Source organism: Centrocercus urophasianus, unplaced genomic scaffold (assembly GCF_019232065.1).
Source record: "Centrocercus urophasianus isolate 14NV4802_14NV808 unplaced genomic scaffold, USGS_Curo_1.0 seq_10, whole genome shotgun sequence".
NCBI classification, from domain to species: domain Eukaryota; kingdom Metazoa; phylum Chordata; class Aves; order Galliformes; family Phasianidae; genus Centrocercus; species Centrocercus urophasianus.
The window spans coordinates 49497185-49511549 of NW_024884142.1; the positions used below are offsets into that span (position 1 = coordinate 49497185).

Consider the following 14365-nt stretch of genomic DNA (forward strand, 5'->3'; position numbering starts at 1 on the left):
TTTAGAAATATGAAACTTGAAGTACTTATGTTCAAATTATAACTTTTTTTTTTCACATATTACAGCCGTGAGTGTCCAGTAGAGGGAGAAAAGTGATTCAAGACTAAATCTGCATTTTCAATTTTCTTGGTTGTATTGGAGATTGATGAAGTAGACAAAAATATATTGCTGTGGGAGTCTGCAGGAGTAAAGGCCAGCACATTTCAATTATGAATGAAAAGAAAAAAACCTACAAACTTAAACTTGTATACATTGAAGTCCAAATGACATCTCAAAAGTACATACACCATTCCTTTTCCCATGAGCTTTAGAAGGTAACTTGCACAGAAATAGAAATGGTTAAACTGAAATAAACAAAAAACCTATTAAAAAAAAAAAAAATTAGACTGAGTATGCAACTGTAGACAATCAAAAGTAGCCTTTATGCTCAGAGCTGAGAAGGCAACATTTTGTTCTGGAAGAGTCAACTGCCAATCTTTAAAAGAAAGTAAATCTACAATTGAGATAAGCATTAAAAGCACCAAGTAAGTACTGAGAGCAGGTAAATAGACTGGTGTTCAGTCTGATCATGTAACACTAATAGCATGGGCAATTCACTTACTGAAATAAGATATGGTGCATAGAAATGGCAATTGGCAAACATGCAAATCTCATGCTTCTTTCCAAATCTCGGATTTCTTCCTCTGCTACAGTGTTTTTCTCTCCTCTCACTTCTGTCCTTTTTAACTTCCAGAAATGTCTCTGCACGTAGGCCTTCCTCCCAGCCTCCACTAACCTCTCTTTTCCAATCTGACCCTGTGAGCTTTTTTCCTTTGCATCTGCAACCTTCTTGGTTACTTGCAGTTGTTTATTTTCACTATTGCTGGCTTTCCAGTCTCGGGATACCAAATGCTTTCCTTAAAGCTTCTACTCATGCAGCCCTATGACTGTATGGAAATTTCAGCTGGGAAAATCTCTTCATTTCTTTCGGTCAATAAACATTCACTGTTGAAGAGCAAAATGTTGATGGCATAGGGCCTAACGCATGACTCGATAACTAGAAAAGAGCTTACTGCATTCCCTAGGTATTTTCAGTGTTTTAAACTGCATATCCTTGAACCTAAAGGAACAGCTCCCAGTCTACTTTCTGTGGTAGAAAGGCTCATTTTGCAATGTTTTTTTGATGCCTGGACTATACTCTTGCTGATAACAGGTTCTGTAAGGATTTGTGTATGCAGCAGTGCTTGCCACCAGCTCAGCTCATGCCTAAACTAGCTGCCAGCCAGGGAGCTGAGGGAACGATGTGCACGTGTCTATGGCAGAACAGAGATCAGTGTTCTGAAAAGGAGGTGAACTCGGTGCAAGGATATTGCTGTCAGCATCTTGACCACGTATTACAGTGCCAGCAAGGTGTGTAGGATTATGAGTTGAGCTCGAAGAAGTGACTGCAGTATAAACAGAGCCTAAACTTTGCATACTGAAAGAGTGGGAAATCAATTCATTGAAGTGATGCTATGTGAGGAAAGAAAATCAGCATCGGTAGGGGATTTTTTACTCAGGAGCTGCGGGCTGGCCGCTGTTCCGTGGAGCACGGCTGCCCTCTAATGGGGCGTTCTGGCTACACGGGCTTTGTGGGACCGTAGTAGGAGGAGCTGGCCGGCAGCGCAGCTGGTTCCAGTGCTGTTATAAAACGCTGCTATTACCGGCTGTCCTTATTGCCTTTCGGATTAACTCACCCGCCCTGGGCCCGAGGAGGAAATACTCACGTTTGCCTTCTCTCTCTGCTCGTAAAATAGCTTTTATTTCTTTAGTTGTTACCGTACCTACCTTTCAATCTCCCTACGCAAATACTTTTGTTTGCTGTTTTATTTCACTTCCTACTTCTAATGGCCATCGAAGCATGAATCCACAAGCTTGTCTGTGGGGAAAAAAAATGGTGTGGGGAACTAGTCCTTCTCTCAGGACTTTCTCATAATGTTCTGTCTGCTCCTTGATCATCAATGTCTACAAAAATCCTATTAATATGTCTTCCAAGCAAAGCCAGGCCACTGATAAGGGCTGTTTCCTGTTGGTGTAACCTCTACAGAATGTCACTGATTGGGAAAGATGACTAGACCTGAAAATGTGCTTGGTGAAACACTACATGCTAACTTGGGGTTATGGGCTTCACTCCATCCCACTCCTGAAACCTCACCTCACAAAGGGCCACACCACAATTCACTTACTGCACCACTGCAGTGGATACGTATCTTTTCCAATGTTGTTATTTGCACCCTCGTTACAAAGGGCCACTACTTAAAACGCTGGCTCAGAAAATTGTCCTTCAATTTCCATTTTGTAAACAATCTAGCGATTTTTAAAGGGTTGCACAGAAGCTAAGGTTGGTAGAATTTGGCCCAGAGCGGTTCATTCAGTAAAACATTCCCCTGCCCCAGAGTCAAGAAGTCTGAGTTCATATGATACATGTCAATGATACCCTATGAATTTCCAGTTGCAAGCTTTATGAGCTGCTGTGAAACTTTGTGCTTATTAGACAATCTGGTAGATATATTAAATGAGCTCTTGCACTAAATTTGGAGTGATTTTATCATGAAGTCCTGGAGGCTGTTCAATAAACAGAATCACAGAATCACCAAGGTTGGAAAAGACCTTCAAGATCATCCAGCCCAAGCACCCACCTATCACCAGTAGTGCTCACTAAACTGTGTCCCTCAACACAACATCCAGCCATTCGTTGAACAACTCCAGGGTCGGTGACTCCACCACCTCCCTGGAAACATATATATTTTTTTTATTTATACCATGAGACCAAAGGAGTCCAACCACGTAATCCAGTGATCTGCCTTTAAATGCCAGGTTAAGAATTAGGCACTCAATGTCGCTTTAGAGCAGATTTTGTAATGCAGGTTTAGATTTAAAAAAAAAAAAAAAAAAAAAAAAAAAATAAAAAAAAAAATGGATAATAGCAGGAATGCATCATTATTCTCCGACACCAAGTCGTCACGGGTAGAAGGAAACTCGCTCATAGAAGAATCTCCGTCGGTGAAGCCACAGTACCGACCCGCCGTGCTGCCAGCACCAAAGATGGCGGCACCGCCGCGGCCTCAGCGTGGCGGGCGGGTCGCTTCCGGCGCGGCTCAGCGCGCTGCGGGGCGGCGCTGCCGCCTCCTAACTTCGGCCGGGGCCATGGGCACGGCGGGCGGCGGCGTTTTGCGGCTGCCGGGGCTGCACGGCTACGCGGCGGAGTTCTCGCCCTACTGGCCGGGGCGTGTGGCCTGCGCCGCCGCGCAGTACTACGGCATCGCAGGTGACGTACTTAAGCAAACGGGCCGTCTGCCGGTACTTTCTGCGCAGGATGCGGATGGCGCCGCCCTCGTGTTGGGTGCTCGGCCGGCCCTGCTAGCTTTGCCATCCCGGTGGGGAGGCAGAGCGTGCTTCTTCGGGGTTGGAGCCTTTTCATTCCCCTGAAAGCATTCGTTTTAAGTAACGTTTCTAAACGTGGAGTGATCTGGGTGTTTCCTTTTTTGTGAGCCGCATTTGCATTACAAAATCCAGTTTTCACAGAGTGGAAATAAACACAAACAAAAGTTATGTCTGCTGTGTTACTGAAAAGGTATAAAGGAGCCATACCACATACCATCCTGGTATGCCTGTGACATAGGGCCCGTGGGGAGGGTGCACTTCTGTAAACGAGACGCTGCTTTTCCAGCCTCGGCCACGGGTACTGCGGAAGGAGAGCCCTGATGCAATTACTGCTTTGGAGAGCAGAAGAGACAACAGGCAGTTGGTCTCTTAAAGAAGTTTAGTTGTGTTATGCTCACAGGAGCTATCACAGAGCTTGTAGGGTCTTTGGCGTGGGTAAAGAGGTGTGATGTTTGGTTGTACTGTGCTGTTTTAGGTTGTGGAACTCTGGCGGTGCTGGAACAAAATGAAACTGGGATTGTCCTGCTCAGGAGGTAACGTTGTAAATATTTTCTGTTGTGTAAATAAGATGTAAACCTATATTGTTGTTTGTAGAAAACCCAACCCAAACATTTTGGGGTATTACTATCAATGTAAACTATTGTATCTGTACTATGTTGTCTACTGTATACGTGTATTTTTATTGAGGTGTAAATGATTGGCTTGCATTCCACAGGTCTCATTACATGAAGTAATTTAGATTGCACCCTTTCCATAGTGTAAGCCATTTAGTGGAAAACAAGCAGTGTAAATTAAAAGCTCTGGCCTAGCTTGAAATTGAAAGTTTAGTTGTTTGTTGTTATAAGTGTCACCTCTGTTTATCCTCTTAAATTTGGCCTAGGTTGAAAATAGAGCAGGAAGCTGGGATGAGTCAAGGAAGTCCTTTCTAGGAGATGGAATGCTTCAAGAGAGGAGTTTGGTTCATGTTCTGGGTGAGAGAAGAGGAGAGGTTAGTGCTTAGCTGCCATTCACCGAAGTTTTGAAACAACAGTTGTTTAGATTAAGAAGATAAATGAGATAGAACTGTTAAGCAAGAGGTTAGAAAACTCAGAGAAGCTGTTCTTAATTTGTAATTATCCACCTATCTGAAGCTGTTAAACATGCTGTTCTGCAAAGTGTTCTGTTCATTTCTATGTTTCCAGAGACTCCACTTGTTTGGTGGCTTTCCTGAGCACCGAGCTATGTCATTTTCTCCATAGAAGCTTTCTGTGTGCATGCCTTTCTCTTATAATTATTGCAGCATGCCATGAAGTTTAACCTGAACTGAGTTAAACCTTTAGTGAAAGAGGGGTAAATAAGTTAGTATTTACCATAAGATAACAGTGTGGTCATTGATAGTTGTTGCAGAGCAACCAATGCATGGTACTTGATCCTGCAAGATGAATCCGTGGTGTGTTGAAAGCCCTTTTTAGGAGTTATAGAGATCTTTAATATGTTCATGACTGTCCTTCTGTTGGTTTTTCATTGTCACTCAGATTCTTAATGGTGTTGCAGATTGGATAAAGACTTCCCAGCACAGTTTTATTTCTTTGTCCACCATGATTATTGCAGACACTGTAGCAACATCCAGAGTTGATGGTAGGTTAGTCTGAGATATGTGGCACCTCTCATCTCTGATTTCCCAGCAGTTTAGGATTGAAATCAGATTCCATTCTGCTTGTGGAAGATCCTTGGTTCACTTATGCTTTAATTGACCTATTCTGACCTTAGTCAACCTACTCTTGTAGGAGTTAACATTGTATCCAGTAAGTTGCTTTTAAGGAGATTCACTGGAAACTGAAATGGATAACAAAGCTGCTCTAAATGGTAGAGAATGATTGTAAAAAACTGCTGTCTTTGCACGCAGCTAGTCTGGACTTGTGTTATGCTTTCCCATGGACAAATATCTTCATTGTTTCTGTTCAGCTTTGACTGGAATGATGGCCTGTTTGATGTGACGTGGAGTGAGAATAATGAGCACGTGTTGATCACTTCTAGCGGGGATGGATCTCTGCAAATCTGGGATATAGCTAAGCCCAAAGGTCCACTGCAAGTCTATAAGGAACACATTCAGGAGGTAAATCCGGCAAACTGTAGAAATTTGCTGGGCTGTCTAATACTTGAATTACTAAAGGGGATATTTGAGCACTCAGAATCAAAAGTGGTTTTTGTTGTCTATTTTTAAACTTTGTTTGGGTCCACGATTTGAGTTTATAGCTTCGTGTTATTTTGAATATAAAGTTAATTAATTTATTCTGCATACTCATTTCTACTTTCACACTCTGTAGTAAGCATCACTTAGTCAGATAAATGTAAAGAATTTCAGAAATAGTATTTGTGGTTCTTTCTAGACTGAGTAACCATTGAGTTGTATGAAAGTCCTGAAGTCATTCTGTAGCTTTAGAGGACGTTATTGGATAGGCCAAAATCAGGCAGCTGACGTGTATAGCCAAGTGATCCTTGAGCGTATAGAATGATAGAGATGATACTTCTGTATCTGCTTATCCTTTTCCATCCTAGCATCTCTGAGTTCTTGCTCAGATCAACAGTAGTCATATATTGAGACAGCATGTATTCTTTTTTTTATGCCTTAGTTTGGTACTACTGAATTCAATGTGCTTAATGTCTCAGTCTCTTTATACCTTACATTATTGATAGTGAAAATGCTACGCTCATGCTCGTGTTCGTACACTTGCACATTTTAAAGGACTTATGCCTCACCATACTTACCTTCCTCCAAATGATTTTTTTTTTTTTTACCCTATTTTCTCTCATGCTCTCCTTTTAACTTTGTACTTCTTTTTTGCAAGTCTTTGAACTTCAGATGCAATCAATTTTAGCTTGGATTAATAACACTCAGTGAAACAAATGTGAATGAAATAAGCTAGTGTGTATGTAGTCAACAATTAACTGTGGGTGTTCAGTTTTGTGTTCAGAAAGACATCCATTTTTTTTCAGATACAAAACATGAGGCTACAATCTGAGTGATTGCAGTTATAAGACAATCTGTCTTTCTTATGTTTTTTTCTTTGTAATTTTGCCACTTTGGCTTAATACATATACTGTGTAAATAAGGAATTTTGAGAGATCTGTGGTTGTCATCAGGATTATATGATAGTGTTCAAAGACTGCTAGAAAGATGTAGGCAAGGCATAATACGAAATTATCTTTTGTCTCTATCATTATCTCTTTGGAATTCTGTCCATAGGATTATTTTGGTTCTGCTACACCATCTGTTGTTTGTGAAGTGAGAATTTCCGTGTCCAAGTCCTGGTTTAGCAGGGAGCATGGGGAGGTACATGCATTCAACCGTGAGTGGGAAAGACAGTGTAGGACACATGGGCTAAGTATTTACTCTGAGATGTCAAGGTTCTGTATTGATTCTTTCTATGTGTACATTAAGAGGATGGATTTCAGTGGGAATATAACTAATAGGTTGTGGTAAACTCTGAGAGACAGTGCTCTTTAAAATCATTGACTACTTCTTAATCTGTAATTCCTGCCTGACACCTGTAATGATGGTTTTGTCACTCATTTTTGTAGTAGCTGATTTTTGTAGTATTTCCACTGATGGGACCAGTTTCTTGTTTTCTAAATGAGATTGTTCTCTCCCTCAAAAATAATGTACAATTCTAATTTAAAAGCACATCTTTCTTATTAAAGGACAATGAGTTTTATTCCAGCACTAACCAATTGCTGAATCTTGTGAATAAATTAGTCTGATTTACTTTGGTTTCGATGAGGTATCACTGGAACAGGGGACAGTAGAGTACTTAAATGCAAAGACTCACTTTACAAGACATATCTAATTAATTTTGAATTACTTTTTGGTTTTACTTCTTTCCTTCATCTTGTTTTCATCTTACCTGAGACATTTCTTATTACAGTGTTTAAGCATAAATGCATTGATTCGTTCTACGATTGAAGATAAAGAAAGATTAACGGTTAAGGTTTGTGCTGTGTTATGAGCTCTTCTCAGTTGCTCAGCACAGTTTCTTTTGAAGCTTCTGTAGATTTATGTTGAATGATAGCAAGAAAAAGTAAGAGGAATAAAAGTGATCCTTGTTTGGTTCTCTGACACTTTCTTCTCATTCTCTTCCCATTACCTGGTCTGCCACATGCCAAATGAAAATAGCTCTTGCTTTTTCTGAGGCTGTTGCCTGTTTGGCTTGTAATCCTTGCCTGGAGGAGAGTTTGTCCAGGTACCATTATCTGTTTTGCAGCTGCAGACTACTGAGAAGCAGCAGCTATGCCTGTCATATGTGTGCAGGTCACTGTCACAACCTGTGTTCAATTGATCTACATGCTGATACCCTTTAGCTGAGCTGTAAGCTATATGTGAATTTTGTGTTAACTCTGTAGTAAGATCTGATTCATGCCCAGTGTGTGGGGCTAGGTGAATTAAGTGACGCAGGTACCTATTTGTCAGGCATGCATTTCTTTCTTGAAAATTCTGGATGTATATGGCAGCCCAACATTTGGAGTGAGCAGAATTTGTAGGGCTATTGCATGGATGAGGCGTACTGTGTACTGATAAGTTCTGGGGCACTGTCAGATGACACCAGGTTAGGAGTTGAATGCAAGACCATCATCCAGATTCAGGCAAAGAAGAGAGAGTTATGTTAGCAAGGAGCTCAGGAGCCACCTGGGAGAACAGTGATGTCATCTGTTCTTAAAACATGAGCATGACTTGTTTTTTTGTGTTATTGTTATTTTAATAAGAATAGGCAGGCTGAAAAGGGAACTGTGGTACTGGTAGTGAGCTGACAAAGGTAGAATAGCCAAGGGGAAAAGGACACAGTTTGGAAAAGCAAACAGAAGAATTACTGTTCAGTTTATTATTTGGCTTTTGTCAAATAGTGTTTGATTGTCTTGCACGTTTAGGTTATAACCTCCTCACACAAGGGAGCCAGCACAAAGTGCTGCCAGAGCAATAAGCCTTTCAGTATGCAGAAACAGAATATTGTGAAATAAAGAAGGAAAATTGTGGGTGATGTGTTGTGGTCTTTTCTGTTGGCAGCGATTGCCTTCAACTTTTGGGAAATATGCAAATAGATTAAAGCCAGTCAATTAAAGCTGGATCCAGCGAAGTCTGAAATAGTTTGTAGGAAGGAAAGTGCCCAGAAGTAGCTGAATGATACCTTGATTTCCTTTCTCATAATGTAAATATTTGAATAAAATTGGATCTGAGATCAGGAATCAGTTTAAATTGTCCTTTTTTTTTTTTTTTTCTTTTTTTTTTTTCCCCCTTTCTTTACTTTTTTGGATACCTTTCTGAGTCTGTGCCCTCAGTGGCAGACTGAGAGATTAAATTTAAATTTTGCTCAGGTAAATGACACTATTGGCAGCTCTGTGATGCTTTACCAGAGTGGCTTTTTAGCTGATTATCTACAAATCCAAGTGTAATTAATGGAAATGGAATTAATGTATTTATGTATAATGTAGTTAATAGGTAACTAGAATCTCAGACTTATGCTTTTTTTAAACTGGGCTATTGTATCGTTTATAGGCATATAGTGTTGACTGGAGCCAAACTAGAGGAGAGCAGCTAGTGGTGTCTGGTTCATGGGATCAAACAGCCAAGTTGGTATGTTGGTTTTTCTTGAAGGTAAAAATGCAATTTGTTTTGATGCTGGTAATTCTAACAGCATTGATTCACTTTTCCTCTTTTTTTAAATGGAATTTTAAATGGTATTTTAAATGGAAGCTATAGCTCTGTTTTAACTGAGATGTTTTATATCCTTCAGCTGGTATTGGGTGAAGTAGTGCTTTTCATGATACGTGGCAAAATCAGGGGTTGGACTTGATGATCCTTAGGGATCCCTTCCAACTTGGGATATTGTATGAAAAAAAGTTCTTAGTCCTTTTTATACACATCAAACTTTTATATTCATTAGATCTTTTCCTTTCTCATTGCATGTGCACCTCAACAATTTTCTTTTTATTTTATTCAGTGGGATCCAGCAGTGGGAAAGTCTTTACGTACCTTTAAAGGCCACGAAGGGGTCATTTACAGCACTATATGGTCTCCACACATCCCTGGTTGTTTTGCATCTGCTTCAGGTAAACATGATGGTAAAGCAGTTCTCTCAACAGCTGAAGTGCCTATAATCATTCAGCACTTTCTCCAGCAGATGGTAGTATGTGTCACAGCTAAAAATGGAAGAAGGCAAGATAAATGTACTGCTGCAGCTGGATTTGTAGCTTCTGTTACCATCTTTAAATTGTTCTCTTGGCTGTTTAAACAAGGATCAGCAGTTTTCTAGCGGTCGCTTTACTGACTTGTGACATTTTTTTCCTTACTTTATGTAGCTGTCATCCATTCATCCAACTTCTGTTGGCCGCTAAAATATTTTATAAGCTTTCTTCTGGCTTAAACTTTTGATCAAATTGTCTTAAGCATCAGCAGTCTATTAGACCTGAGAAAAATGCAGTCAATTACCATTACTGCTGGAGATCACTGTGTCGTGTTCTTTGGGAAAGTAATCATATATTATACTTTTCTACCTCTGCCAGCACTATGAAACTTGCTGACTAACGCAGTTATAATTAAGCTGGATGTATCTGCTATCAAGGAGATGTTACAGTGGTCCAACAGCACAAAGGTGGAGTTAGGAGTGCAGTGAGCCACAGATTTTGCTGAGAAACTGTGGCCAATGAGATACTGCCTCAATACAAATGTCAGTATATTAGTATTAGCAGCTTCAATGTCTCTAGCTTCAATCCTGTTGGATTTCTGTGGTGGTTCAAATAGACATTATTTAGGTCTCAAAAGTCTAAGCAAGTAGAAATGAGAGAGAAAATCAATACGCACAGGTACTGGTTTTCTCTATTCTAAGGGAAATTGTGGAACAGAAAGCTTAATTTCACCCATAACTGAACTTCTACTGAGCTGAAGTTGGAACTGGAGAAAAACTGCAGTCTCAACATAAGGGCTAACTAGGCATGATGTCTCATTTACAATTTGTCTCTTCTTCTGTATGCTTTTGATATACATGGGGGAGGAGGGCGGGGAGGACTGACCACCTTAAGTGTAACTGTCTCTTCATTTGTAACTGTGTGTAGTCTTGAAAATTACTAATGGAAAATGTGCCTGGAGGGACACTTTTTGAACTTCCTTTCATCTCTCCCTTTTTTTTTTTTTTTTTTTTTTTTAAAACTACATAATATTTTAAACAATAACCTTTTTGAAGATTGTTGTTGAAGGGTTCCCTCTTTGAAGAAAGCTGAGCTGCTATAGAATTGTAATGTGTTTTCTTTCTCCCTTCATTTCCCTTCTCTCATTCTATCTCGTGCACCTGCTCACATGCATACCCAGATATTAACCATGGAAAATGTTAGTACTCAGACCAGAAATTAACTATTCCATGTTGCAGCTTCTTAATTTTTGACTTATGTAATGTCTTAGTAAAATAGTAGTTAAGATAATAAGTATCTTGTTAATTGTAGTTGGAAAAAGCAGGGATAATGAAATGTTTCAGGTTTAACTAAATGTAGGTGAAGCATGTAGAAGTTATGTAAAATGTAGGGAAGTTCAACTAAATGTCTTTTTGCCCTTTTTCTTTTCTGAAAATAAGCAGAAGGGAGGGAGTCTTAAGAACTTCTGCGTGCCTCGCTCTTGCCCTTTTGCTGTCTTTATTTGAATCCATATAGATGCCAGCAGGAGTTTAATATCATCTTAACTAATTAGGTTTTCTGTTCTCAGTGTTCACAAACTAATGCACCTTCAAGACACAGCAAAATAACTGCTCATAATGACCATTGTGGGCCTAGACAACTTTTGCCTGAAGCTGATAAGGTTAAATCTTTGCATTTGGAATATGCCTTTCCTCTCAAACATTTATGAGACTAGAAAAAGTGTAGGAGTGAAGAAAATTACAAACCCTGACTGATATAAAAAAGCTGAAAAAGAATTTGATAATACATGTGGTATATTTTGTTCATTAAGTCTTTGATCTGAATACATACAGGAAGACTAACTTTGTGTACAGAAGCCAGTGAAATGCAATTATGCTATGCAACTATGTCCAATATATAATTTAAATTAGCTTTTATTTAGCATCTAATATATTTCCAATTAACGTTCATGGGGATGCGTAAAGCATTATCACTTAAGGGCTGTAGTCATTATGTGCGATCATTGGTACTCTTGAAAAGCTATCAAGTAATTGACTTATCTTGTATTGTTTGAAACTGGGAGATGTTAATAGTAACTGAACAATCTACTAATTCTCTATATGTAAATACGTTCTGTTGGGAAGTCAGTAACAATTTCTGAGCTGATAAGCAGCATGTTCAGGTGTACAGACAGTATCAGCACATAGCCCTGGTAAATGTCTGCCTCACACTGATAAAGCGGCAATGTGGAAAATGTCATTAAAGAAATGACATAAATAACTAACTTCATGGCTAAAAGGGTTTAATGAGTCATCGTGTCATTTGCCCAGAAGGTGTCTTTCTCCCTTTTTTTTTTTTTTTAAATATCTTGGGGAGCAAATGGATGAATAGTGCATACAGAGTGCCAGATACACAGAGCGTTAGGCTATAAGCAAACATAAGTCAGTTCTACTGAATGATCCTCCACAACTGCAGAACCATAGCTTTTGTTCAGTCCTGTGGTTTTTAAAGAGAGTTATCTGTTACAGTGTCAAAAGTTTTTACTGATCTTTAATTACTTCCCACTGATAAGTATAATGAGTACCATGTTACCCTCATCTGTGTAACTGTAGTATTCTGCAGTACATACTAGCAGATGAAAATGTGAATGTTGTGGAGTTGGCAAAGCTCAGGTTTAGAATGGCAGTTATGGCATACTGACTGGCCTTTTAATAACTTGATTTTCTTTCCTACTAGTCTTTACTGACCAGTGTGTGTCTGAGGGGTTGTCAAGCTGTAGGTCCAGAAATCAACTGGCATGCAGCCGATGGCATCCCTTTCTATGCTCAGGATCTGAATGAGTAAGATAAAGAACTGGAAAAGGTGTACTTCAAGTGAATTAGTGAGAAAGGTACTGCCCTAAGTGAAGCTTCTCAAGAAAAGGATGTTTTCTGTATGTCAGTTCCTGGACCACATGTGGGATTGCAGGCTTCTGACTGTACGTTGCTCCTTCAGAAGCAGCACAAGGCAAAACAAGGAGTTGATGGGAAGTGGGCGTTCATACAAGTAACTTAGAAGATATCGTCCACCTCTACTCTGTGAGGCCACATCTGGAGTTCTGGAGTCCTCAGGTCATGAGAGACAGGGAACTGCTAGAGAGAGTTCAGCGGAGGGCTGCAAAGATGGTTAGGGGCGCCTGGAGCATCTCCCATATGAGGAAAGACTGAGAGTCCTGGGCTGTTCAGCCTGGAGAAGAGAAGACTGGGGGGGGGGGGGGATTTATTCCTGGTTAAAAATAACAAAAGGACAAGAGTCGAGTGGGTGTGGCCAGATTCTTTTAAATGGTGCCCAGTAACAAAACGAGGGACACTGGGCTGGAACATGAGAAGTTCCATACGAACATGAGGAAGAACTTCCTTACTGGGAGAGTGACAGAGCACTGGAACAGGCTGCCAGGGAGGATGTGAAATCCCTCCTGGATGCCTTCCTGTGCAATTGACTGTAGGGAACTTGCTTCAGTAAGGGAATGGTCTAGATGATCTCCAGAGGTTCCTTGCAACCCCTGTGACTTCTGTGATTCTGTGTTTGTTTAGGTTCCTAAAAAATATGTATATATAGGAAATAAGCTTGTATTCTCCTACAGTAGTGGTTTGAGGTGAGTTCCAAAATGCTTTACTGGAAGTTTTTATTTCCATTAATTTGTGAAAGGTGTGGGTGAGAGGGCTGAGGTTCTCTCTCTGCTTGTGAGATTTTGTGAGTTCTTTTCTGGTTATTGGTCTTTTGAATTTGCTAGAAGAAATGCCATCATTTGCAACATCATTCCATCACTGCCAATGGTGCTTGAACATTTGCAAAATTGGGGAAGCTTTTTATTTTTGGAATCTCAGTCTTAAAGAGATAAAAGAATAAGAGCTTTCTATTTACGGTCCTTGGTCAAGTATCTAAAAAGCAAACTGTTGCAGTTACTGTGCTTTGATGTGATTTAGCAGAACTGCTGATTATGCCACAAACTATTCAAATATAATGTATTTGCACACTTAGGTAAATCTATGTAATGAAATGAGGTGGTTGTTTTCATTTGGAATTTATTGCTTCAAGAGATACTGACATAGTTTTGAAATTCTTCCATGTCTTGTGCTCAGTAAGGTTTCCTAAATGAACCTCTAACATGGCATCAAGGGAGCCTACAAACAGGAAGGGAATCAACTCTTTGAAAGGGCTGAAAACTGCAGGACAAGGGGAAATGGTTTTAATTTGAGGGAGGGAAGATTTAAGTTGGATGTCAGGGGGAAATTCTTTACAGAGAGAGTGGTGAGGTGCTGGAACAGGCTGCCCAGAGAGGTTGTGGATGCCCCATCGCTGGAGGTGTTCAATATCTGATTGGATGGGGCCCTGGGCAGCCCGGTCTAGCATTAAATGGGGAGGTTGTTGGCCCTGCATGTGGCAGGGGGGTTGGAGATTCATGATCCTTGAGGTCCCTTCCAGCCCTGGCCATTCTGTGATTCATGCAAACTGAAATGCTTCTCAGGCAATAAGTTTGGCCCTCAATTTATGGTATATGCTAAACATAGCAAAGTGTTGTATGCAGCACATATTAGAAAATAAAACACTTATGGGCTGTAGTATTTTATATTAGGATGCTATAATATAAAACAGTCTTTAAATATTGAAAATAAAAATACAACAGGAGATTTTTTGCAGTGAGCTAATTTGTTTAGAATGACTTGGGTTAGAGTTAGGTATGTAGCAAATACTTCCATTTGCTAGAGAATAATTTAATAATACAGTAATCTAAGTTAGGTCAGTTAGCCAGTTTTGAAGTAAAAAATTTTTCAGTATTGCATTTATT

General features: G+C 39.9%; 1 protein-coding gene across 1 annotated transcript in view; it reads left to right on the forward strand.

Moving 5' to 3' along the window:
- Window positions 1–3165: 3165 nt before the first annotated feature.
- The window catches only part of PEX7 (peroxisomal biogenesis factor 7), a 36363-nt gene continuing 25163 nt past the window's right edge, over window positions 3166–14365 (forward strand). The window contains exons 1-5 of the mRNA XM_042822729.1: window positions 3166–3286; window positions 3878–3935; window positions 5347–5497; window positions 8930–9007; window positions 9375–9483. Coding sequence (XP_042678663.1) covers window positions 3166–3286; window positions 3878–3935; window positions 5347–5497; window positions 8930–9007; window positions 9375–9483 — 517 coding nt within the window. The remainder of the gene's footprint in view (window positions 3287–3877; window positions 3936–5346; window positions 5498–8929; window positions 9008–9374; window positions 9484–14365) is intronic.